This window comes from Leuresthes tenuis, unplaced genomic scaffold, assembly GCF_036924035.1.
Source record: "Leuresthes tenuis unplaced genomic scaffold, fLeuTen1.0.hap1 SCAF_14, whole genome shotgun sequence".
In the NCBI taxonomy this organism is placed as follows: Eukaryota; Metazoa; Chordata; class Actinopteri; order Atheriniformes; family Atherinopsidae; genus Leuresthes; species Leuresthes tenuis.
This window is the reverse complement of record NW_027325368.1, coordinates 7,771,311-7,795,055: the sequence shown is the minus strand read 5'-3', so window position 1 is coordinate 7,795,055 and position 23,745 is coordinate 7,771,311. Positions and strand designations below refer to the sequence as shown.

Sequence of the window (23,745 nt, the reverse complement as noted above, 5' to 3'; positions counted from 1 at the left end):
CATACCAACTGTCAAGCACGGTGGTGGAGCGCTGATGAATTGGGCTTCTGCAGCCACAGGACCTGGGCACCTTGCAGTCATTGAGTCTACCGTGAACTCCTCTGTATACCAAAGTGTTCTAGAGTCAAATGTGAGGCCATCTGTCTGACAGCTAAAGCTTGAGTGAAACTGGGTCATCAACAGGACAATGATCCCAAACACAGCAGCAAATCTACAACAGAATGTCTGAAAAAGAAAAGAAGCAAGGTGTTGTTTGGTCCAGACAAAGTCCAGACCTCAACCTGACTGAAATGCTGTGGTGGGACCTTAAGAGAGCTGTGCAGAAACAAATACCCACAAACAAAGAGGAGTGGGCCAATGTTCCTCCATAATCTGAGAGACTGATAGCGGAATAACTATTACTTCATATTATTGCTGTTAAAGATGATCCTTCAAGCTCTTGAATCACAGGGTGTACCTATCTTTTCACACACTGCTTCAACATTTTGGTTGACTTTTTGTTCAATAAGTAGTGAGAAGGTGCAGTAAGTCATGTGGAAAACCTCAGAATTGGAGAAGGGTCTACTTTAATTTTCAAATGAGTATGTCTTCAAAAAAGATTTAAAAGAAGTCATATTTTGGGTAGATCAGAGTAATTTATTCCAAAGAACAACAGAAAATTTCTTCTAACCTGGATATTGGTACCACAGCAAGCAACTGGCTTGGTGGACAAAGACATTTAAAGCGAGCTCACTCAAAACACAAAGGAACAAAACAGTTAAACCATGAAACCTTTTCTTAAATGTGACTCAATGGACCTTGCTATTAGGACTCTCAACGTGTATGTATTAACATGTATAACAGAACAACATGATCCATGTGATTAAATGTTGTGAAAGTCGCAGAATACCCACTAAAATAGCTCTAAGGGCTGGGTTGTTTTGTCAGCTGTGAAAAAACATTTATTTCTATATTTTATTTAATTATTTTTTGTCTTTTATGATTTAGTTAATCGGCTCCATATACATCGTTGTTGCATTTGGAGGTGTTGTTGCCTAGGCGACCAGGAAGGAGAAAGTATTGCACGCTAACACCACAGTTGTAGCGTCTCCTCTGGTATGTGTAATTTAATTAAAAGTTACTGAACTGATTAAGTCCGTGACATAGAATAAATACTTTTTTTTATTAAAAGAAAGAGTCTGTTATATCCTATGACTGAAAATCAGAGCGGTAAATTTAGCTTTTTAAACTTCTTAGCCAGAGAATTTAGCCTAACGGTAAGTTACCCTCATGTGCTAACTAGCTAAAGGGTTAAAAAACTTTTATGACACCAGTGTAAAAACAAATTATGTCACCTGTCAGATTTTATGTCCCAAATACTGTGGAGATTTCAACTGTTACGGCGTAGTTTATTCAAACGTTGTCGCATACTTTATTATTAGTATTACTGAAAATACTACTGTAGTGTAACTGAATCTGTCTATATAGCACGAAAAGTCACCTTACAATATTTAGTCAATATTTTATATAAAATTACATATATATATACCGTAATATTTATATTTAAGCTGGTGATAAGTCATCTAAGTCTAAAATCACCATATTTTATTAATTAGTAATAATTCATAAGAATAAATTAAAGTTGCCAAAACCATTTACATTTTTTTCAACAAATCTAGAAATGCTGTGATTTAGAAAAATGAGAGAAAAACAAGAGGAAATTGAGGAAATGACAAGATCTCACTTAAAAAATAAAGTTAATGGATGCTAAAAAGTGTGAAAACAAAATAATGAAGCACAAGATTAAAACAAAATACAAGCAACAATTATACTCACAATTTAGAATATACATTTACTGAAGTTATATGCATGTGTAATTAGTGAGTAGCTGCTGCCAGGCACTGTATGCAAACTAGGTCAAAGGCAAATATGTATATATAATATAAGTTGTCTGGTATTTTTAATATGCATGAAACCCAGTTATTTGCCAGCTACATCATCACTATAATTCATACATAAATGAGTTACTAATGAGTGTAACAGAAAGCTGGTATTTTTATGTTCTTTTAACTCCAGACCTGATGGTTTAACCTGTTGATAACAACTTGACTTGACACAAATGTGTCACTGTGGTCCTATTTTCAAACTCTTGGACTTGAACTGCACCTCTTGGATCTCCGGTGAGTCTGTTTCCTGACACATATTCTTAATCACATGATGACGTTAATCCACTTGCTCTCACGGGGGCTCGCCCTACCTTTGCCGCCGTGAAAGCTTTGCTCGGGAAAGGTTAGTAGCAGTGCAACAGGCTTCGCTTTACTACCCTGTCTCATTCATCTGCAGAGAGGAAAAATAAAGGATGACAGGATGCTTTATGTGTGCGTTTTCTGCAGTGAAAGCCTTTGAGTGGCCTCACTGAAGCAGCGCTGGTGTTGTTGATTTGTGGAGGGATGTCCCCGCGTTTACAATGACCAACTGTTGGAGTGTCTGGGACAGTCAAGCCTCCAGGCCGAAGGACAGACGGGGCTCCGTGTGGACGATGAACCGATACACCATGCTCAAGCAGCTGGGGGACGGCACGTATGGCAGTGTGCTCCTGGGCAAGAGCAACGAGACTGGGGAGCTGGTGGCCATTAAGAGGTGAGCAACGCTCCACCAATCATGCTAAGGACAAAGTCATTTAGTCTCGGAGCATTAAGCTGATTAAACGTTGATTTGCTGCCGTGTGGTGCTTTGAGGCTCTAAAGCTAAAAAATTACTTTGAAATTGAACCTTTGAAATTTATTTCTGTGTTTGCATCACATGTTGCAGAAGTTAAGCCTTTGAATTGAGAAGGTTTATTTTTACCCTCGTGTTGGGCACAACAGTGTTGCACTATTATCACCATTTAATTAGTATTTTACTGTTAAATTTAAAAAAAATCATACCAAGGCCAAATTTAGCATTTATTTATTCCTTAAATGACTTAAAGGTTTCTTCTGTCTGGAATTGACATGAATAAGTGACACTACAGTGCTACTCATCACAACACTGACCCATCATTGTAAAGTCATTTCAGTAAATTGTGATGTGTGGCACACATCTGCGTCATTAGCTAATTGATTGTTATAGCCTACCGCTGTGTTTTATGATCTTTTAATGCAGTTCACACTGTGGGATAACAAAGGATGCACTTGTGTTAGACTGAAAAGACCTCAGCAAAGGATACACCTTTTCTTCCTAATCATAGCTCCTTCAGAAAGCCTCCTCTCTCCTCAGTCCTGTCTCCAGGAATTGGGACAAGTTGGTGGAGTTAGGTTGATGTTCGGGTCACAGATGGAATGAATTTGATAAGAGGGCAGAGGATAGAGAAAAGGAAGGGCTTTAGGCCTTTTCGGGCTGTTTCATCACTCTTATCTGGTAGACAAGAGTGCTGGTTTCTGTTTAGAGAGACCATTTATCTATTTCTGTTTTACTGAAACACACAGATCTGAGATTAATATCAACTATCATTACCATGAGGATTATGTGCCCATGAATAGGATGAGTTGTAAGAATGGGAAAACAAATAAACAACATCCTGTTTAGCAGAGATGATCACAGGAGAGAACAGATCTGGAGGTCAGAGAAAAAAGTGCATCACGCGTCCCATGTGTTGGTGAAGCTTTCAGCCAGTCTGGGCAAAGGAGCTGCAGCACCTGACCTGTCCCGCCCGCAGCTACCACAGGTCTTAACGTCATGTGACACGGTGACGTCCTGCAGACTTTAACCAGCATGCTCATTACCTCGAGTCAAACACACCTATTGTCTCGTCAGTTATTTCTTCAGATAATTTCCTCCACAGTAGTCAGGACTTATCACGATGCTTTTTACTTCAGCTCACAAAAGAAGCCCTTAATGTGCCACCTTCACGTCATACCATGGGGACAGTTTTCACCAGAATGAATGTTTTTCCTTTCTTTTACCTTTAAAAAAAAACTAATTTATTTCATTTGACCTGACCGTTGCTGACTAAACACTCTTCTTTGTTTGAGTCTCGTTCCTGCGACGTTTGGAACAGAATTGTTTTGATTAATCAAGATAACCTTAGTTGGGTTTCTTGGATTATTCAAATTCAACTTTAAGGGTTATAAATTCACGTTTAGCTTTGCGTACCTAAACTAAGTGACAGAGATAGCTCAGACATGTTTACTTCCACACATTTTCACAGAGCGATCGCGAGTAAGCCTGCAGTCGTCCGAAGCAGAAAACCTAAGCTGTTATGATAAGATGCGTGTGACTGCTGTTCTGTCAAATAGGACTCTGATTAGAGAAAAAGAGGGAATCATTTCAGGTATTACTTTTATAGAAAAGAAAAATAAACACATGGAAATGTGTTTTTTCCCCCCAACAGGATGAAGAAGAAGTTTTATTCCTGGGACGAGTGCTTGAATCTGAGAGAAGTGAAGGTAAGAAAAGTTAAGGTTTTAAGTTAAACAGTAAAATAAACGTAAATTCTTTTGTCTTTAATGGACAAGGTCAGTGGAGAGAGACAGTAAAGAGGGTGACTGGGGAAGACATGCAGGAAAGATCGGCACAGTCCAGACTGCCGACACTGTTGTTGCCAACATGGGTCGTGCTCCTTACCACTCGACTACCGAGCACCCCCCTGCAACTCCTGTCTTATCTAGATTTTGTTTGACAATAAGCCAGGAAAATGTTGAAATTGAACACATTTTAAATGCGATCCGCTGCAAAAGGGAGCGAATCTGCTTTAAATCAATACTCCCTGGGCCTGCACATCCAAACCCATCGTCAACAGAAGGATTTAGTTGTCTTAAACTCCTCATAAACCTTTAGGAGCTGAATGAAAGGGCTTATTGTTTAGACATTTCTATGATTTACTTCATTTTTAGCTGGTTTAATTGTGATTCTGTTGTGTGTTTCAGTCTCTGAAGAAGCTAAACCATGCTAATGTGGTGAAACTGAAGGAAGTGATCAGGGAGAATGACTACCTCTACTTTGTATTTGAGTACATGAGAGAAAACCTCTATCAGCTCATGAATGAAAGGTAAGAACACATCAGACATTATATTTATTATTACCTGAAATCCCAGTGCCTTCATTAAATTATTGTTTAACAATCAATGTGGCAGCCTTTTAGATATTTTGATATTTAATCCTTCGGTTTGCTTTTCCATTTTGATTTAGAATGTGAGATTTATCTAGGTCAGCTTGAGTCATCATGTGTTGGTCTTCGTTTTTACAGAAGCAAGTTGTTCCCTGAGTCAGTCATCAGAAACATGACATTTCAGATATTACAGGGACTGTCCTTTATTCATAAAAACGGTAGGTGACTTCAGGAAAGCTGCTGAGTACAGATAGAGGATAAACTAAATCTGCCGTCTTTCGTAAAACGCTGTCAAACAGCCAATGATCGAGTCACCATGAGAGATGTTACCTCACTGAGGAGAGCAGGTGGGAGTTGAACCGAAGAGCAAAATTTTACTCCTCAGGGGGGAAAAAAAGCACAGTTTTTTGCACTTGTGCTGGTTTAGTATCATTCCTGCCTCAATAAGACCAAATTGTTTGCATAGTGCTTTTCTTTATCCTCTTTCTTTCTTCTCTCTTTTACCACAACGCGCCTGCCAGGGAAGATAAGATGTTTTCTGAAAATGAGATAAGGAACATTCTGTTCCAAGTTTTATCTGGTTTAGCATTTGTGCACAAGCACGGTAAGAGACTCCTCCCTTTGTCTTTTCCTTTCCATTCAACGTAAAGGGCTGACTTGACTCTCAGATTTAGGCCTCTTAAGGCTGATGTGCATTCGTAGGGAGTCACGTTTGGTGGTAGATTTAGCATAAGTGGTTTCTATCATAGTACAATTGTAGAGGCAACAGCTTTTCAATGTCCATGCAAATATGTGCACATATGAGGCTCAGCAGAGGTTGTAATGAGCACCTCTTGTTTTTTAGGGTATTTCCATCGTGATATGAAACCAGAAAACTTGCTCTGCATGGGCCCGGAGCTGGTCAAGATTGCAGATTTTGGACTAGCGAGAGAATTACGCTCGCAGCCGCCTTACACAGACTATGTGTCCACGAGATGGTGAGACTGGTTTTACAAACTATCAGGGCACACGGACAGCTTGCTGTGACGAACAGTCTGCTATAAAATGTCTTAGCAAGTACCTTAAAAACAGTTTGGTTGCTGATAACAGAAAGGTAATTCTATTGAGGACATAAACATTTAGACATCATCAGTGTTCACATTATAAGGGTTTAATCAGCTGATATCCCCTGTTTATAGTATACATAAACATTGTTTACTGGGGCATCAATGCAAAGCAACACTAGTATATGTAGTATTTTGCAATTGTTTTCCAATGCTGTAGCAAAAGGAAAAAAAAGTCATGTTTTTTCTTTCTTAACGAGCAAAGATAAAGTCATAAAAGAACAGAGTTAAACCACTGCGTCCAGTTCTCACCATCTATTCCTCTGTGGTGTTACGTCAGGTACAGAGCCCCAGAGGTTCTGCTCAAGTCCAGATCTTACAGCTCTCCCATCGACATCTGGGCCGTGGGCTGCATCATGGCGGAGCTGTACACTCTCAGACCCCTGTTCCCTGGCAACAGCGAGGTAGACGAGATCTTCAAGATCTGTCAGGTGCTGGGAACGCTGAAGAAGGTGAGGAGCCATCACAAGAAGTCTCAAATGCTCTGAATATCAAACTGCTCAGTGACGTGAATTGTGCTGAGACATATTTGATAAGAGTAAAACTTTAACTTTCACTCTCATCACATCAGTCGGACTGGCCCGAAGGCTTCCACCTGGCTGCCTCCATGAACTTCCGCTTCCCAAAGTACGTTCCCACCAGCCTCAGATCTCTGATTCCCAACGCCAGTGACTTGGCCGTCACGCTGATGAAAGACATGCTGCAGTGGGACCCTGAGAAAAGGCCGAGTGCCGCTCAGGTACGTTTAAAGGCATTAACTTATCGTTTAGAATGGTCGAAATAAACATCGATCTATTTTTATGCCAATTCAGGGATCCAGACGGTTAAGGAGTCTTTTGGTGAACGTTTAACGCACCTCGGGTGAATCTGTTTTTAGCATCAGTGGTACAAGCGTGAATCAGCCAGCTTACTTTGGCAGTTGATACGATACCAAAGCTGACATCTGGATGTGATGAGACAGTCTGCCACAAAATTCACTCCTTAAGAATGGTTTCAGTTCTCCACATTTTTATTTTTAGAAACCAGGCTGTACGTGACATTTTTCTGTAAACATCTTTGTGTCAAACTGCAAGATTCAAGGAGAATAAAAAACACATGCTTGAACATGAACAGCTGCTGATTTTCTTCTTTCCAGGCTTTGAAGTATCCTTACTTTCATGTTGGCCACACACTCGGTGCCCCTCTGAAGCACACAGAGCAACACAGGCCCCAAGAAAAGGAGCCAGAGGCAGCTGCAGAACCAAAGCATCTGTCCCTCTGCAGGACAGACCTGGACTTGTTCGAGCTCAGCAAAAGCCAATCAGAACCACAGAGCTGCAGCCAGTTCGTCCATCAGCCTCTCCAGCAGATCCGGCTTCCTCAGGAGAACTCGAGCACCCTGACGGAGGGGCAGAAGGAGCCGCTTAGCCTGGTGAAAAACAGGCAGCCAGGAAGCTCGCAAGGTGTAGGCATCACTCAGGTACACATGTTCATGTGAGACCTACCAAAAAAAACAAAAAGAAAGAAGCAAAACTCTCCACCTCTTGCAAGGATAATGATGCTTTAGAGTAGGCTTGCATTTTAGAGCAAACTGTCACAAGTTATAATACCCTTCCTCCTGTTTTTATACTTCAAATTTTGGCTAATCTTTGAATGTTAACTACAGAGCGAAAGCTTCGTATCTTAGACAAAGCAAAGAATGACAGAAACATCTTTACATCCACACATACAGTGGGGAGCCGCCACGGGGGCAGAGAACAGCGTGTCAGGGGCTCGGACGGGACGTCGGCGATGGGTCCAGACTTCTTTCAAGTCAGTCAGCCGGGACGACAGCGACGATGCCGACAATGGAGTTTCCATCTCTAAAAAGCCCACAATCACCTCTCTGAAGAACCGGACTCTGGATAAGCCCAGCCTTCGGTTAGAGGAATTTTCATTTTCAGATCAGAATGTTTTTTCATCTAAGTTTTGATCACATCCGTTTGTACGTCTTTAACTACGTAGATCTTCAGAATCAAAGTACAGTGCAGGAGGAAAGCTGCAGAGCAACACTGGGCCGAACAGAACTGACTCTGTCATCCCGTCTGCCAAGCAGCACTATCTCCAGCAGTCCAGATACATACCTGGTAAGAGCAAATAAAGCATTTTTCACACCGTAACAGCCTTGAATAACAATGATACTTTTAGCTCAGTTGCTTTCTGCTTTCCAGGTTGAGGACTGTGTCTGTTTCTTGTGGGTTTTGAGGTGACTCCGGTCACGTGCCCATCACCCTTTGTAGCTAAACTACATTCAGTGGCTAAACTACACTTTCACTGTTATCTAGTGGCTAACAGTGAAAGAAACATCTTTTGTGCTTAAATCAGAAGAATTAAACCCCACAGAACAACACTACAACAAACAGGATATTATCAGTTTGACCACAGGAAGATATTCTGAATTAGCTGAGGTGACTCGACCTTTTGGGTCGGTGTTTTGGGGACCTTAAGTTCACCCTGAGCTGTTGGTCTTTTTCAGGTGTGAATCCAAAAAGCAGCTCCTCTCTGGGAAGCAAGATGGCCAGCAAGCATCTGATGGACAGCTGGTGTTTAACCAGAGGACAAGGCTTGGAGTTTCCTCTGGTTCAGGGTAAGAGTGATTAAAACATTTCTGTCCTTAACGTTGTAGAGGAAAACAAAGCTTCTGGCCCCCATGTTGTCCTCTGTTCTGCAGTTTATGTTAACACCGAAGTCAAGCAGTGGTCTGATCTGAGCTGATCCAGCAAACTAATCCAAAAGTTTGAGCTCAATTAAGCAGATCTATGATGATTTGACAGCACATTTAAATTTCCCAAAGTTTTTTACATAATGTTGCATTACAAACTGCAGCTAATTTCAGTGTCTCTCAGACAAAAGCAAAGTGATTATTTACCAGTGAGCTGCATTGAAGTGAATTTACCCTCGGCTTTATTTCGGCTGGTGGAGCATCACTTTCACCTCCTCCGTGCTCTGTCTTTCGTTGTTGTGATGTGGTTTTAGATGTTGGTCTTCAGAAAATAACAGACAAGCAGCCACTGAAAGAAAAGACTCCTGTGGATCTCAGTCTTTCCAAAGGTATCTCTCAAATTTGGTGTGAAAAAGTTGTTCTCTACTTCTACTGAAAGTAGAGAAACATCAGCTTTTTTTTGGTAATCTTTCCAGACTTTTTCGTGGGCAACTTCGAGACTTTCATGTCACCTTTCCAGAAGGTCAAGGCAGGATCAGGCAGGCAGAGGATAGTACTGGCACCCATAAGAGGTCCTTCAGCTGGTGAGTCAGCACTCAGCCCTTCATACTATTTCTCTCTGGCTCAATCTTTCTAGGTTCAGTGTTCAAATCATACAAGAGAATATTCTGAGATTTCGAGATGTAGTTTGTAAGGTCAAACGTGCTTTAATCTGAGAAGTGTCCTGGTGGTTAAGTTTTATTTTCAAACAAAGTCTTTATAATCAGTCTTTAAATGATATATTAACTTGAAATAAATAGCACCTCTTGGAGTTGGAAAGCTTTCATGATGGACTGTAACTTTCCTTTTGCTTGTGTTTTAGTGGATCTGTCACCTGCTGCTGATCCAAGAGTTGACACTAAAATCAAAACACCCAAAAGCAAGACCTCCCTAAAACAGCTGGCACCCTCAAAGGAAGGTAAAGGCCGTCATCAGCGGGTAAAGATGCAGCTTTGTGTCAGTTTTTGCTCTTTACTTTATGTTTCTCTCTGAATTCAGAAGCCGAAGGGTGGAGGAGCAGATCTCTGAATCCTCAGTTCTCAGGATCCAGCAGCAGCTCCATAGCGAGGTCCGCCCTCACCAGCAACTCGAACGTGCACCCCGTGCACGGACGAGTGGACTGGACCGCCAAATACGGAGGCAACCGGTAGCCCAGCAGCCCGCTCGGCTCCACCAGTGACTCATGGGAAAAGCTCCAGAAGCAATTTTCCCCCCAAGAAATGTGTTTCGTGCTTCCGACTGTATGTAGCAATATTTATCACACTAATAAATATTACTCAGTTTTACACGACTGTCAGTGTCGACGGAGTTTTTTTATTTATTCAATAGCAGCACAATAATGCAAACAGTTTTAAACACAGACTGTAGTTGAAAAAGTTCTGGGAATGCTTTAAATCTTACATTCAAAGTACTTCCAGACTGACAAAAACGTGCTCAGGACTTGTGCGATCTTGTCTGTAGCATTCCTCTGATGATCTTCGCCAGCATCAGTGCACTGAGGGTAGAAGACAAACAAGTGTTTTCAAACAGTCCACACCAGGCGTCAGGGCATACGGACATCAGCGTTACCTTGCTAAAGTCATCAAACCAGCCGGCATGAACTTCCAGGAGCTGAGAAACCTCTGTCCCATCACCACAGCCAGCGTTCCTGCAGTGCCTGCATTTCAAGGGAAACAGGTGGCGTTGGGAGTCTGTGAAAGCCGCAGTCGTGCTGACGCGGAGCAGCCTGAACTCACTCACCTAAAGAGACCCACACATTCTTGGGATTCTGAGATGCCAGATAAGCACCGCCAGCAGCCAACAGGCCAAACAGGAGCCCTGCCACCAGGGAGGTGACGCTGCCTGGGGAGGAAGTGCAGCGAGTGTGAGGTTCGTCTTCGCTTCTGTCAGAAAATACAGCGGCAAGAAAAAGTGTGCCCACCTTTTGGAATTTCAGTTTTCTGCATTCGTTTGTCATAAGATCTGATCTGATCTTCATAAAAAAATATAAATAAAAAGATTCTTATTGAACACACATTCAACATTAAAAAAAGGTGGAAAAAGCAAGTGGACCCTTGGAATTAATAACTGGCTCCTGTAAGCTGTGGGTCAGAGTTCAGGTTGAATTTTTGTCTTCTTCCTGGCAGAACTGCTTTATGTGTATGGCTCTCTTTTGAGTTGAGTTCTGGACATTTTACTAGTACCGCTGTGCAGGGTCAACGTCCTCATCTGCAAACTTCAGGTGTGCAAAAATGTTCTTCAGGTTCACAGAAGACTTCTTCTGTGGTGTTCTGCCACGGACACCCAGCTTGTTCAGCGTTTTACATCCTTTAGACTCACTAACAGACGTTAGCCAGATCCTCTGAAAGCTCTTTTTGGCGAGGCACGGCTCACAAGCGTGTTCTTCTCGTGCAGAGCAATCTTTTCAGTTTGAGTGTTTTTTATCAGTCAAAGTAGCTCCAGTCCACACCTTCAAACTCATATTTCTTAGAAAGACTCCAGATAAGCTAACACCTCATTCCAATGAGCTATTTTAAGGTAATTAACTAAAGGGTTCACTTGCTTTTTCCACTGCCGTTTTGAATGTTGAATGTGTGCTCAGTAAAGACGTGAAAGATCTGAATTTTTTGGTGTTATTATTTTAGGCACATTATATTTGTCTGTACCCTCGACTTACATGAAGATCAGATCACATTTTATGACAAATTAATGCAGAAAACCATGAAATTCCAAAAGGTTTGCATGTTTTCTTGCCATTGTAGCCATCTATATTTGTCAGAAAGCCTTTTTTTTAAGTGAAAACATATCAGGATTAACAGCAAACATCACACTTTACAAAGTATATTTTTATGAAGGTTACAAGTGAATTTCAGTGCAGTTTTATGTTGTGAAAGTTGGGTTTCCTGCAGGAATGGTGCAGCAGCACACTTTGATTTCACATTTTAATAGCTCAAATGTCCAGCTAACTAACCTGCTTCCAGTGAGAAGCACCAATGGATTTACAGAGTTTGGTTTAAACACATCCAAGTTACAAAAGCTCTGTTCTGGCTACAAGACATGAACGATTAGATGTCTGGGTACCGCGCCAACCTGCTTTCAGATAACCAACGACTCCTCCTGCTGACACCAGAGCGGCATAACCGAACCCAATCCAGTCTACGTCCATAACCACCAAACAACACGTCGCTACAACCGCGATGAAAACCGTAGGACAGACCTGAGATCGGTTTAGTCGCACAGAACCAGAAACAGCCGGTAAACTTACAACCCGGCGAGGAAGAAGTTTTCCAGGGTTTTAACTTGAGTATCAGGTTCGGTATGTTAGTGATAAATGGACCTACGAGATTAAAAAACAAAAGCTTGACACAAACCAAAAGTATGCAACAGCTTTTCTGTTGGCGACTTCAGAATACCGGAAACAGGAAACGTTCAACTTCCGGTGCAACTCAACTGCCTTCAAAATAAAAGTATTACTCACGTTATTTGAATTGATCAATATAGTCATTTCTTAAAACTGTGCAAGAAAGAGAGAATTCGTGACATTTTTTTTATTTAAAAGACAACTGATTTGAGAAAACTGAAAAATACCGTGAGATCAGCTAATTAACTCAGTGAGGCACATAGAGCAAATTTATAAATGGCAGACTAAGATAAAATAAAGTTCATGGATAATAAAACACTCATTGTGTTTCAGCATATATCATAACTATTTTCCGCTGTCCTTTTTCTTCTTTTTGGGCTTGCTCTCATCCTCCAGAATCACTTTTTCTGTTGTAATCTGGACCCTCCTCTTCTTTGTAAGCACCTCAGAAAGCTCTGAACATATGAGGAAAGATGAGTGTTAACACGACACAGAAAGAGACACATCTTTGAAAACTAACGCATTTCTGTCTGGATTATTCTTCGTGTAAAAATACTCTTTAGGGGTTAACTTTTTTAACAACATAGATTGAGTGAAATGGAAGTTAGTGCTTCCATGACTCCACCTCCAGATGTTGTTGCCTCAGACGCTGGTTCCTCAGCGATCGGCTGCACTGATGAAGGTTTCCACACAGCGAGGCACGTCAGCCTGGCTGTTGTGCTAATTTCCCCTAGTAGGGTTGGAGACTCCAGATCCTGTTCGACAGCAGAGACACATCAGCACAGTAATCTCATAAATACTGACTTTTGAAAAATATATTTTAACAAGAACAATTCGACAGAAGTAATTTTTTAAATATGAATATAATAATGAACTGAACTTTGCCGCAAATGTGAATGTGTACGTGCTTTTTGGTTGAAGGTACAGCAGCTGAATGACCATTATTCATATGTTAAAAACAAACATGAGACTTACTTCTTTAAGATGGATTTTCCACATTTTGATGAAGCCGTCATTCGAAGCTGTCACGAGCACGCAGTAATCCTCCACAATCAAACTATCAACTGCTTTCACTCTGAATTCAAAAAAGGATTATGGAGACAATTACAAATGTCCTTTTTTTTTTTCCTCAGCACATTCAAACGCTAAGAAATGAAAGAGTATTCACAGCTGTACCAAATACACTGAATTCACCTGGTTTCATGAGCCTTGAACTCACACACCCATTGTGCTTTTCCCACGTCACACAACCTCACAGTTTCATCGTCTCCTGCGACAGCCAGGATGGAGTTCTGTAAGACGAAGAGGGTCACAACACTTACTGTCACTTTCTGATGTCTTAGTTTGGCTCGATTACAAGACATTAATCTTCTAAACTGCAGCCTGCATATGTGTCATTGAGTGTGGGCCAAAGAACTCACATTTAGGAACTTAAGGGATGAGATCCTCTTTGGGTTTGTGACTGTTCCCGTCACGGAGGCCGTCTCCAGCTTGTAGATATCCACTTTGTCATTCAACACGACCACGTATCTATCCCCGTCTGGAGACCATCTGACAATGTGTGCATCTGTTAGAGGTGTGAAGAAAGCAGGCTGGTGTCACCTCTACTCAACAAAAAGCCTTTTTTATTCTTAACACAGAGTCAGGGGGAAACTTACTCTGTTTGATGTTTTTAATAAAAGCTGATCTTCCGTTGATGAGATTCCATGTTCTGAAAAGATAAAAAAATAAGAGTCTCTGTTCCTTCTCTTTTCCCAATGAATCATCTGCCTAACGGACTTTTCAGGAGAGCTGTGAGTTTTACCTCAGAGTCTTATCTGTTCCGACCGACAGTGCAAGTTTTCCAGAAGGATGGACGGACAGTGATGTGACATGACCCCTGAGAAAAAGGAGGTTTAAAGGAAGAATGTCAACTTGTCTCATTCAGCAACATTTATTGCAACAACAAACGGTGCAGCTGCAGGATGTTTCTTACTTGTGAGCTTTAATGGATTTCAGACATTCCCACTTCTTTGTGCTCCACACACACAGGAGCCCATCCTCTCCTCCGCTCAGTAGGTGAGTCGTCCCATAAAACTCGAGGGAAGTGATGGTGCCTGTGTAGTGAAGGGTGTTTGAGTCAGCTTTACAGACCACAAGCTGCTGTCTTTATTGCCCTTACAAAAGTTAACCATGGGTAGTTCCGGGATTATCTTTTATATTTCTGAATCCAGCAGCCCAGAATAAAGAGGGAAATATATGAATTTGTCTCCACGATTATAACTAATTTAATTCTATAAATTTAAACACAAGTCAAAGAAAAGAACACAATGAGATCTCTAATCAGTATGGAAAAATAAAGAACAAGAATGTATGTCACGTTGACATGAACGTTGGGATGTGAGCATCATCTACCTGTTGACCAATTAGCTTTGGTTTAGTTTGGCTAAAAATTTGGTTAAAATGGTCAAATCAGGTTAAGAAGAGGACAAATGCAGATGGGAAAAGTGAGAAAGACATTGACCACAGGGAGAGATAATTGAAAAAACATGGATCCAAACACTGAACCTGTTCACTGACCCTGATACACCACATCTGCTCAGATTCCTGCACATTGCAAACTATGTTTTTGGACTGAGTGTATCCACTTTGTGCAAGTTTAAGAGTTGCAAATCCTGGTGGGATCCTTATAATATGGAACATAAACTCATTCACCCAAAAGTCACTGTGGCGTGACTTCAACTTCATATTGTCTATACGAAGGTGGAAGATGCAGGTATGAAAACTCTATTAAGATGTTAAAAAGCACAATGAATCAAACAGATATCAGTTCTATTACGATATTTTGTTTTCCCATTTCAGTTTACATCAATTAATTCACTTATTTTGCTCTTCTCTTTAACACGAGAATGTTTTCTTGCACATATTTAACTGGTTGTGTCTCCTCTTCATCATGAATAAAGACAATCTTTCTTCAGATAAAGAGGAGAGAACGGCATTTCTTATCCACTAAATGTCAAAGTAATGTAGAAACAAATCAATCTGTGATGTCATATCCTGCATTGTTGTTTTTACTAAAGAAACTGTTTAAACAGTTTTGTCTCTCTGCTTTGCTTTCTGTTGATGACATTTCAGATATTTCCTCAGACATCTCAAAGAATAAAACAAGAAATGTGAGTGACATCTTTTTGTTCCGTCCTGTCCGATCAGTCAGTAAACACAAGTCGAAGGGTTAGGGTTTTGTTTCATAAAACCAGACAACATAAGCTGATCATACCGTCATGGTGAAGCAGAGCCCCGTGATCGGTTTTCTTCTTCATGTCATACAACTGTATGGTCTCATCTTTGCTTCCAGTGACCACAAACCTCTCGCTTGCTGCCACGGCCGATACTGAAGCTGTGTGAGCGTGATGTGTGAACTCAGCCTCAGCTGTCCACTCCTGCATGACGAAGAAAAAGGACACTGTCAAATAAACACTCAACTGTTAGAGAAAACAACCTTGCAATTTACACAACTTTATTTACCCAAGCAAAAGGTTTAACAAATAAGGTTTACTGAATATTTAATAGGGCAAAGGAGGCAAGAAGAGACAATTCCTTGTCTTACAGTAAATAATTACTTTGTTGAGGCATTTGGTAGGTGGTAGTCCAGTTTCTTTTTCATTAAAAAAAGGCTTCAATTAGTTATGAATTCATTTTTAGTCATTAATTCCTGGATTTAATACATGACATCCATGTGTTTGCATGTAAAGACTATAGCTTATGTAATGCCTGCAATCACTGTAACTCATTACTTCTATTTAAAGTGGAAAAAGAGGAGGCATTAAACGTTGTATTCAAAATAATAACATGACAGAATGAATATTTTATTATTACGTACATGTTGTAATCTTATAGAAACATCCACTGCAGACTGATGACATTTACACACCGCCGCGAAATAACAGTCCAACTCACTTTTTCACCAGTTTTCACTCGGAAACCAAAGGCGATCTGCTCGTAGCTCCCAGCGATGAGCCCCACCACAGTTGCCATGCTGCTCCTGCAGGCTAGCTGGCTAATTAATTTAAACTTCTTTTTTCAGTCAGAATTTTGTCACCTTATTTCAACAGCAACTACTAACTGTCCAAATATACTCCTACACGAAAATTACGGTAAAAAAAACAAACAATGCTAACGACGCAGTAGTTCTACTTACTCGTAATAAAACTATAAATTTTTGCTATATTTCTCTACAACCAAAATAACGTGCGGATCTGTCGCGCTTGCGCAGAAGCAGTTTGTCCGTGTTCTTCTTCTGCTTCTTTTTTTTGGCAGGTGGAATCCAACATAAAGACTCATTACCACCACCCAGCGTTACTGTGTGGGTCACCTCTTAAACAGAATAAAACAGCGAAAATAGGCGCATTCTCTCAATTACTATTGTATATTTAAGGCAATATTAAGGCAATGAAACACATATTAAGCACCACTTCAACGACAGACTTTAAACTTATTACTTCCACATCAAACTTGATCATTTCTCTCTTTAATATCTCATTTGTAAACCGGTCAAACTTTTTTTTAAAGCCTGCCATTATTTTGTAATATTCAACCTATTTTTATCCACACATTGTTCCTCTTTGCTTAAAGGCTTCCTGTTTCCCAGATGTAGAGGCTCTCCTGAATCTAATAACGTATATTTTGACCAACCTCCTTTGCTTTTGATTTACTAAACTTATGTCAACGACCTTCTACTGTTTTAGTTTTTCCTATTCAACACGCAGTAGAGCAATGATACATTTAGCATTGTTTCGTTACGGGTTATCAGACATATATGACAAAAATATGATAACTATAACCCTCTCTACTCAGCCGAATTTGAAATTAGGTGTTACTCTAATCAAATGTAACAATATGAATTTTTCTATTGACAATAAATTTATAAATCAACAATAATTTTAAAACTGAACTTATTCTATCTAAATCCAACTGTAATGTGTGTGTTTTAAAAAAAATGCAATAACGCTTTCTTCCAATAGGTTATTTCTTTGTTTTACCTTGAATAAAGAATTATTTGTGGACCAAAGCTTGTAAAATGACAGCCCCAAACCTAAATCCTTACAGATATACGCTTTTAAAGAGATATGTGGGTATGAATAATCACGGATATGTTGTTACAGATTTTTATGGTAAAACATCTTTTTTTACGGTGGCACTTACTGGTGCAAGTATGTGGAGACTTTAAAAACTACTCACATGAAACACGTAACACTTAATTCAACTCCAGGATGAGACCATCCCCTGTAATATCAGAGGGGGCGGGACAGATCGCGCCAAAAAGTGTTGTGATTGGCTGATTCTCTCGGATTCGTCATGATTGACGGCTAACATAACTGTCCGCATACAACCGTAGTTTTCTGGGGATGTAAGAAGTCAATCGTTTCCACTCAAAGAAACCATGGCAAGGGGGTAAGTCTCAACCTTAAAATGACAGAGACCCGTTTTAAATGTTTACATTTTACCTCAGTTTCAGTTCAGTTCAGTTGTCCTCAAGTTTAACTCAGATACGTCGATCTACTTCCGACAATAGATTGTGTCAATTAGAGCAGTTTGGTGTCAGCAAAGCGCCGTCTCGACACTTTTCATGACTCTTCTGGATTGTTATGTCGAGAAAAAGTCGTCTTCTGTGTTTACGATTAGTTTTTCCCTTTCTTCCACTTAAAAACAAAGTGTCCCTTCAGGCAAGACAGCTGTTCACGGTGCATATTACATGTTTTGAACAGTGGATGTTTTAGATGTTGTGCGCAAGAAAAAGAGCTGCTGATGGGATGTGAATGCAGCAGAGTCTGGTTGTGATTAGTGAGTTGAGTTATACAACAGAACAAACAGGACATAGTTGCGTTGAGACAGTCTCTGCTGCAATAAAACTTCCCTTCCTTGTGATATCTGCAGCCGTGCACGGACTAAATTAAGAACAGAGGAGTTTCAGTCTCACTTTGTGCCCCTTCCTGTCATTTGCCTCTTACTCACCATCTGTTGAGATTACACGACTGTAAGGGTGTGTCAATATTAATGCACTTTTAATCGTATTGTTTGAGAGATGAGACGTTCGTGACATCCAATCAAACGACTGAAAATCTGATCTCATAATCCTGGATATGCATAAAGTACTTTTATTGGTAATTTAATGATGGAAGTGTGGTGCTTTCTAAAGCCAAGTTTTCCCTCTGGACTGTAGGTGTTGCCTTGCTACCGTTGTTTCATTTAAAAGAAAGAGAAAACACCTCAGGTAATATGAGTCCATGGGAGTGAAAAGGATAAAAGCAACACAAGGCCTCTCGCTGCTGTACAGGTTGCAGACGAGACTCAGTTTACAAAACTGTACTTTGAATCGCTTACAGATAAAGTAGATCTTTTTCGTAGGAGATCCCAGTTTTTATCTGCATGTGACTACTGAGTTAATGTGCTGATTTATAACACAGTCCTACACCGTTTTGAATGTTTCCCTCTTTTTTTGAATGCTACACCGCTTCAAAATGTTTTCTTTTTGGCCTTTTGATGCTGAATTAGCACGATGTTGCAGAGACCTCAACTTTCTAGAATAGCAAACATCTGAGTAAAACAGGCCACTGTTTTCTGCTGATTCACTCAATAAGTTGTATCCATTCTGTGTTTACAGCAGCATCCTCGTTACGCCTGTCATCTGACTGCATTATTTAGCAGAGGCTACAGATGCAGAGTGGGTTTCCTGAGCAGCACTATCTCACTTTTGAGTGATTTAACTGCTGAAAAGGAGAACTCTTCCAAAGCTGTGCTGACTAAGAAAACAAATAAAACCAGACTTCCTCTTTACCGTTAATTCATGTGAGGATAAAACATGCAGCGGAATATTCTGTTGATGCTGTGGGTCCTGTAGGCGGGAACGTTCGATTGTTCAACTTTAATAGGACGTTGCTGCCGTTGAAGTCATTTGCAACTCACATACTTTTTCTAAATTAATGTTATCAGAAACAACAGAAGATCAGAAACAGATCAGTCCCCTTGAAAAGTTTCTTGTTTTTTCTTCTCTTCTTCTACAACTAACACTGATTGATTATCAATCAATTGATTTTGCTTTCTTTTTCACAGTCAACAGGCCAACCAGGAGCTCACCGAGGTGTTCAATCAACTCTGGCGTTTGGATACGAACCGTCTCAGGCCGGGGACTGATTACAACATTTCCCTTCAGGTCAGTACCACCAGTCCATTGTTGCAGCTTCTCTGCATTGCAAAGCTCTCAGAAGTTGGTGTAATAAAATGCAAACGTGTCTGGACCAGAAGCCGGTTTATCTGCAGAAGCAGATGTGATATCACTCAAAGTTGGTGTTACATGGTGTTCAAATGGCTTCCAGCAATTGGTCCAAAGATCACAGTGGATGCACAAGGCTTTAATTGCACTGAGGTGGTTAAGTTGTCAAAATTAAATGGACACAATTTAAGCATGTACACCCTCCTCCCTGCTCTGCAGCCTGCAGCGTGATACATTTACTGGATTATCAAAAATCTGAGTGAGGATGAAGTGCATCAAACACTGCTGTTACAAACAGGTACGAAAAAATTGTTTAAAGAGTCAGCAAACAGCTGAGTGTTGGGCTTGAATACACAAACAACCAAATTAAAGATCGTGAATTAAACACCATCCAGTCCAAACATGCTTCTACACTTCGTGCTCAAACTGGAGAACATAGTTGGTAAATGTCCAATGAGTAGTCACAATATATCCCACTGCAGGTGAAACAGTTTGATGGCGCTTTGTGTACATCTCGACTGACTCGGCATACGTGTGTGATTTGGGAAAACAAAATCAAACCCTGTTTCTCTGATGAACCACTGTTCGGTGTCACAGCATTCGAATTGTTGATGGCAAAACAGTGTGAATGTCGGCGGTCTGTGGGAATCCAGTCAGACTTTTGGTGTTTTATTTGAAAACAGATGAAATGTCGGAGCTCTGTCCCAGAAAAAGGAAAGACATAAATGTTTGTGTGTTATGGAGGAAAATATAACATCTGAAATGTTTTTTTTTATTTTAATACAATAAGAAAGTCGACGCGTTACGGCAGAAAAGTCACAGTGTTGGTGTGTTTGTGGGTGTGTGTGCTGGTGTGTTGATGACTAATTCTTGGTCAGTTGGTTACTTGTGTAATGATAACATGCTGGCTGCTGTGTGTGTTTTATTCAGGGGAGGGCAGGTTATGTGGCTCAGGGCAGTAACTACGCACGAGATCGGGCCAGCGCTCCTCTCTTTTCACATGTTAACGAAGAAAAACTGAAGAAAATTGAGACATATGCACGTAAGTAGCCGTTTGGGTCTTCATCTGTGACCTTTATTTCTGTCTTTTCACGTTTCTGTTTTGCATGTTTCACAAGTTTAACAAACATGTTCCCTTTTATGCAGATTTCATCAACTTGCTGGACAACTATGAGATGTCCACCGGTGTGTCAGAGACTGTCACCTCTGAGGAGCTCAAAGAGAACAAGCTCTTCATCGACGCCATCGTGGAGACTGATGTCATGAAGGTACAGCGTTTTTATCACATAGAAACATCCTTTAACACAAACCTTAAGGTCAATATTCCCACACAAGTGTTTCATGAATTGGGATGACTGGTCATGACTTATCATTGCATGAGGGCTGGCTGCTGAATCAGTCTAGCTGCTGATCATCTGTGACTCACAATCTCTCCAGTCTAATGCCAAAATACTGCCTATGACCAGTCAAAGTTTATTTCTATAGCACATTTAAAAATGACCTCAGTTGATCATAGTGCCGTACAAGCCAAATTTACAAACATAATCAAACAATAAATCTGCAATAGATTTAAACTAAAATCATAAGGCGTTATCAAAGAAAACCAGAGTAAAATAAATCTACTGAACTTCCACAATAAAAGCCTACATCTACTCAACCAGAACTGAAAGCCAGTGAGAAGAAATAGTTTGTCGGCAGCTTTTTATAATGAGCTCTTATCTGAAAAGTAGCTGTTCCACAGATTAAAAGGCATCTCAGTGTGGATCTTGGTGCTCTGGCTGAAGTGTGAGACTGTTAAGGTTTGGAGCGGTAAGGGTGACGTCCATTAAACTGAATACAGACTGGAAGCCAGTTCAGGTGCAATCACTGCTGTTTCTCTCCTGTCAGAAGGCGAGCTGCTGCGTTGTTTTACTGCCTGCAGGCGACTAACTGATCAAGACCAACATTTAAAAAACAAAACAAAAAGGCAATAATCTGAACGAGAGGTAATGAAGGTGTGAATTACTCTTTGAAAGTCATGTGGCCGGAGTTAGACCTTCACCTCACTAAGAAGCCTTATAGCTTATGTTGACCCAGCTGTGAGAATAAGATTGGATAAAAAGGCCAAACATTTTGCACCTTTTACGTCTTTGTTAGAATAATGAGCAGCAGAAAGCGATCCAACATGTCCACCTCGCACGCTGGGACCAAAATATCCCTTTTGTGTCAAGGAAGCCGTAGATGTTAGTTCTCCTTCTCATCTACGTCAGATCTCCTGTTTTCAGGATCAAAAATATACTTTTCCCCTAAAAAAAAAAAAGAGTTTTAGCCTGTTCTGTTTTTCACCGCACTGTTTGAGTCGATTTGAAAATAGGATGTCTGGTTTTGGTCACAGTGCGCCCACGACTATCTGGTCAGGAAGGGCCAGTCGCCTTCCGACCCCGCACAGTTCAAGAGGCAGCTGTTTGACATCTGGTTCCGCCTCTACCACAGGGACAGGAGCGGAGGGTGAGTGTCACTGTAACACCAGGGGGAGCTACTGCAGAGGCAGTAGTTTAACCATCCACTGAATGAGTGGTTTCCTTTCTGCAGAATCAGAGTTTTCATGAACATTTAACCATCTTTTGCTCAGTGTTTGTTTCTTTTAATGACGAAATTGGAGTTAGAGCATGCGCTGGCGTTGTTTTTAGTCACAGCGGCATACTTTTAATAATCAATATTTAGTGGTGAGTCACAGGTTGTGTCACATTCAGTGTTTTTATCTTGCCGTCTCACCTACAGTGGAAGCACAGTAAATAATTCCTTTTCTTCCACAGCGAGGATTCCTGTGGCTTCGAACATGTGTTTGTTGGAGAGACCAAATTCGGCCATGAGATCACGGGTCTCCACAACTGGGTCCAGTTCTACCTGCAGGAAAAACACGGTAACATCGACTACAAAGGCTACAAAGCAAGAGACAACAAAGACACAGTAAGAATCCGACGTGTCATGTCGGTCTACGTAAATATACTTACCACTCTGGGTAAACTTTGCTGAAAGTCTTTTCCTTTTCTTGCTTGTTTGAAAGCCGGATGAGGACGACCATGTGCTGAACCTGCAGTTCAGCTGGAAGGGGTTGGTGAAGCCGATTGGTGGCTCCTTCATTGGCGTCAGTCCAGAGTTCGAGGTCGCTCTTTTCACCATCATCTTCCTCATGTCGACAGAGAAGATGACCTCTGTGAAGGTGAAGGTGGACGAGTACATGCTGGAGCTGGTTGTGTATCGACACGGCCGATCCATCGGCACGTCCTACCCCAAACTGCTCAGCAGCAACAACAGAGATTTGTAACATCGCTCCCCGCTGAGCTCTTTGCTGTCCTGTAAACATTTTTGATCTTTTGTTCAACTTTTACTTAGTTTCTGTGCGGTACAATCTCAAAACAAACCTGAAGAAAGTTGTTATCGTTGCACTAAAAGCATAAACTGTTTCTAAATCTGATCTTGATTGATAATCTGTAAGGAACATACATGTCTATTCATCTTATTTCTGTTATATACTGTATTCTGATACATATGAGTATTATGAATTGTTTGTTTACACTGCCACTCATTTGTATTCTCCTCTGTTTGAAAAATTAGGCTGGTTTAACTCTGTAGTTGTATAAGTTTCTGTCAAAGAGTTGAAATCTTATTGGAAACATTAATGTAACTTTTTTAGCTTCTTGGAAGCTCTATCAGACAACTAAATGGGCAAAAACTGATCAAGAAAAAGAACGAAAAAGTCCACGACATAAGTACCTGGATTTTTTTATTGGCACCTACAAACGTTAAGAATTTAGAATATCTGAAGAGATAAATGCAAATCAATCCATTTTTTTTTGCACTCTAAAAACAACTCCAGTACACAGCAATGAAAGTGTGGCAGAAACTTCAAACAGGTGCAAGAAGCCGCTAGATAGGTGACACATTTAGACTCATTATAGATCAAGATCCTGGAACCAGCGTAAAATAATTGTTTTTGGCATACTTATAATGTTACGTACACAATTATATGTCAATATAATTAGTGAAATACAATTTCCTTTTCATGTATATCCAATCTAGCTTTACATAAATCTGACAGGATTGGCATTGCTTGGATTTATGGCGTTTAATATGCAGATGTTAATAAAACTGGGGAGTGGACTGTGGATCTTATTTCATGTTTAAATGTTTTTTAATCTATTCAAACGCTAAATGATGTCGCTAAATCCTGTGTGCGTTTAAATTAAGCACGCACCGGAGTGCTGTCTGCCTGGCAGACCAGAT

At 40.6% G+C, this 23,745-nt stretch overlaps 4 protein-coding genes across 4 annotated transcripts; 2 read left to right on the top strand and 2 right to left on the bottom strand.

Moving 5' to 3' along the window:
* The first annotated feature begins 2,361 nt into the window (after nt 1–2,361).
* On the top strand, nt 2,362–10,134 carry LOC140268819 (serine/threonine-protein kinase MAK-like). Its single transcript, XM_072363808.1, has 15 exons — nt 2,362–2,619; nt 4,352–4,406; nt 4,887–5,008; nt 5,207–5,286; nt 5,913–6,045; nt 6,452–6,623; nt 6,743–6,910; nt 7,307–7,630; nt 7,883–8,070; nt 8,155–8,276; nt 8,666–8,776; nt 9,166–9,240; nt 9,328–9,435; nt 9,714–9,809; nt 9,890–10,134. Exons 1-15 carry the CDS (start codon nt 2,447–2,449, stop codon nt 10,039–10,041), a joined length of 2,079 nt encoding a protein of 692 aa, XP_072219909.1. The 5' UTR covers nt 2,362–2,446; the 3' UTR covers nt 10,042–10,134.
* A 37-nt stretch (nt 10,135–10,171) lies between these two features.
* Nucleotides 10,172–12,297, bottom strand: LOC140268818 (transmembrane protein 14C-like). Its single transcript, XM_072363807.1, has 4 exons — nt 11,960–12,297; nt 10,631–10,732; nt 10,460–10,547; nt 10,172–10,385 (listed from the first exon to the last, which is right to left on the bottom strand). The coding sequence occupies exons 1-4, from the start codon at nt 12,033–12,035 to the stop codon at nt 10,325–10,327; spliced, it is 327 nt and encodes a 108-aa protein (XP_072219908.1). The 5' UTR covers nt 12,036–12,297; the 3' UTR covers nt 10,172–10,324.
* Nucleotides 12,298–12,401: 104 nt separating this feature from the next.
* On the bottom strand, nt 12,402–16,482 carry pak1ip1 (PAK1 interacting protein 1). Its single transcript, XM_072363806.1, has 10 exons — nt 16,167–16,482; nt 15,487–15,649; nt 14,206–14,326; nt 14,035–14,109; nt 13,889–13,941; nt 13,652–13,797; nt 13,425–13,522; nt 13,206–13,305; nt 12,856–12,985; nt 12,402–12,685 (listed from the first exon to the last, which is right to left on the bottom strand). Exons 1-10 carry the CDS (start codon nt 16,242–16,244, stop codon nt 12,576–12,578), a joined length of 1,074 nt encoding a protein of 357 aa, XP_072219907.1. The 5' UTR covers nt 16,245–16,482; the 3' UTR covers nt 12,402–12,575.
* A 1,088-nt stretch (nt 16,483–17,570) lies between these two features.
* Nucleotides 17,571–23,620, top strand: LOC140268870 (uridylate-specific endoribonuclease C-like). Its single transcript, XM_072363863.1, has 7 exons — nt 17,571–17,660; nt 19,320–19,419; nt 20,410–20,521; nt 20,626–20,747; nt 21,854–21,966; nt 22,275–22,428; nt 22,526–23,620. The coding sequence occupies exons 1-7, from the start codon at nt 17,650–17,652 to the stop codon at nt 22,784–22,786; spliced, it is 873 nt and encodes a 290-aa protein (XP_072219964.1). The 5' UTR covers nt 17,571–17,649; the 3' UTR covers nt 22,787–23,620.
* The last annotated feature ends 125 nt before the right edge of the window (nt 23,621–23,745 follow it).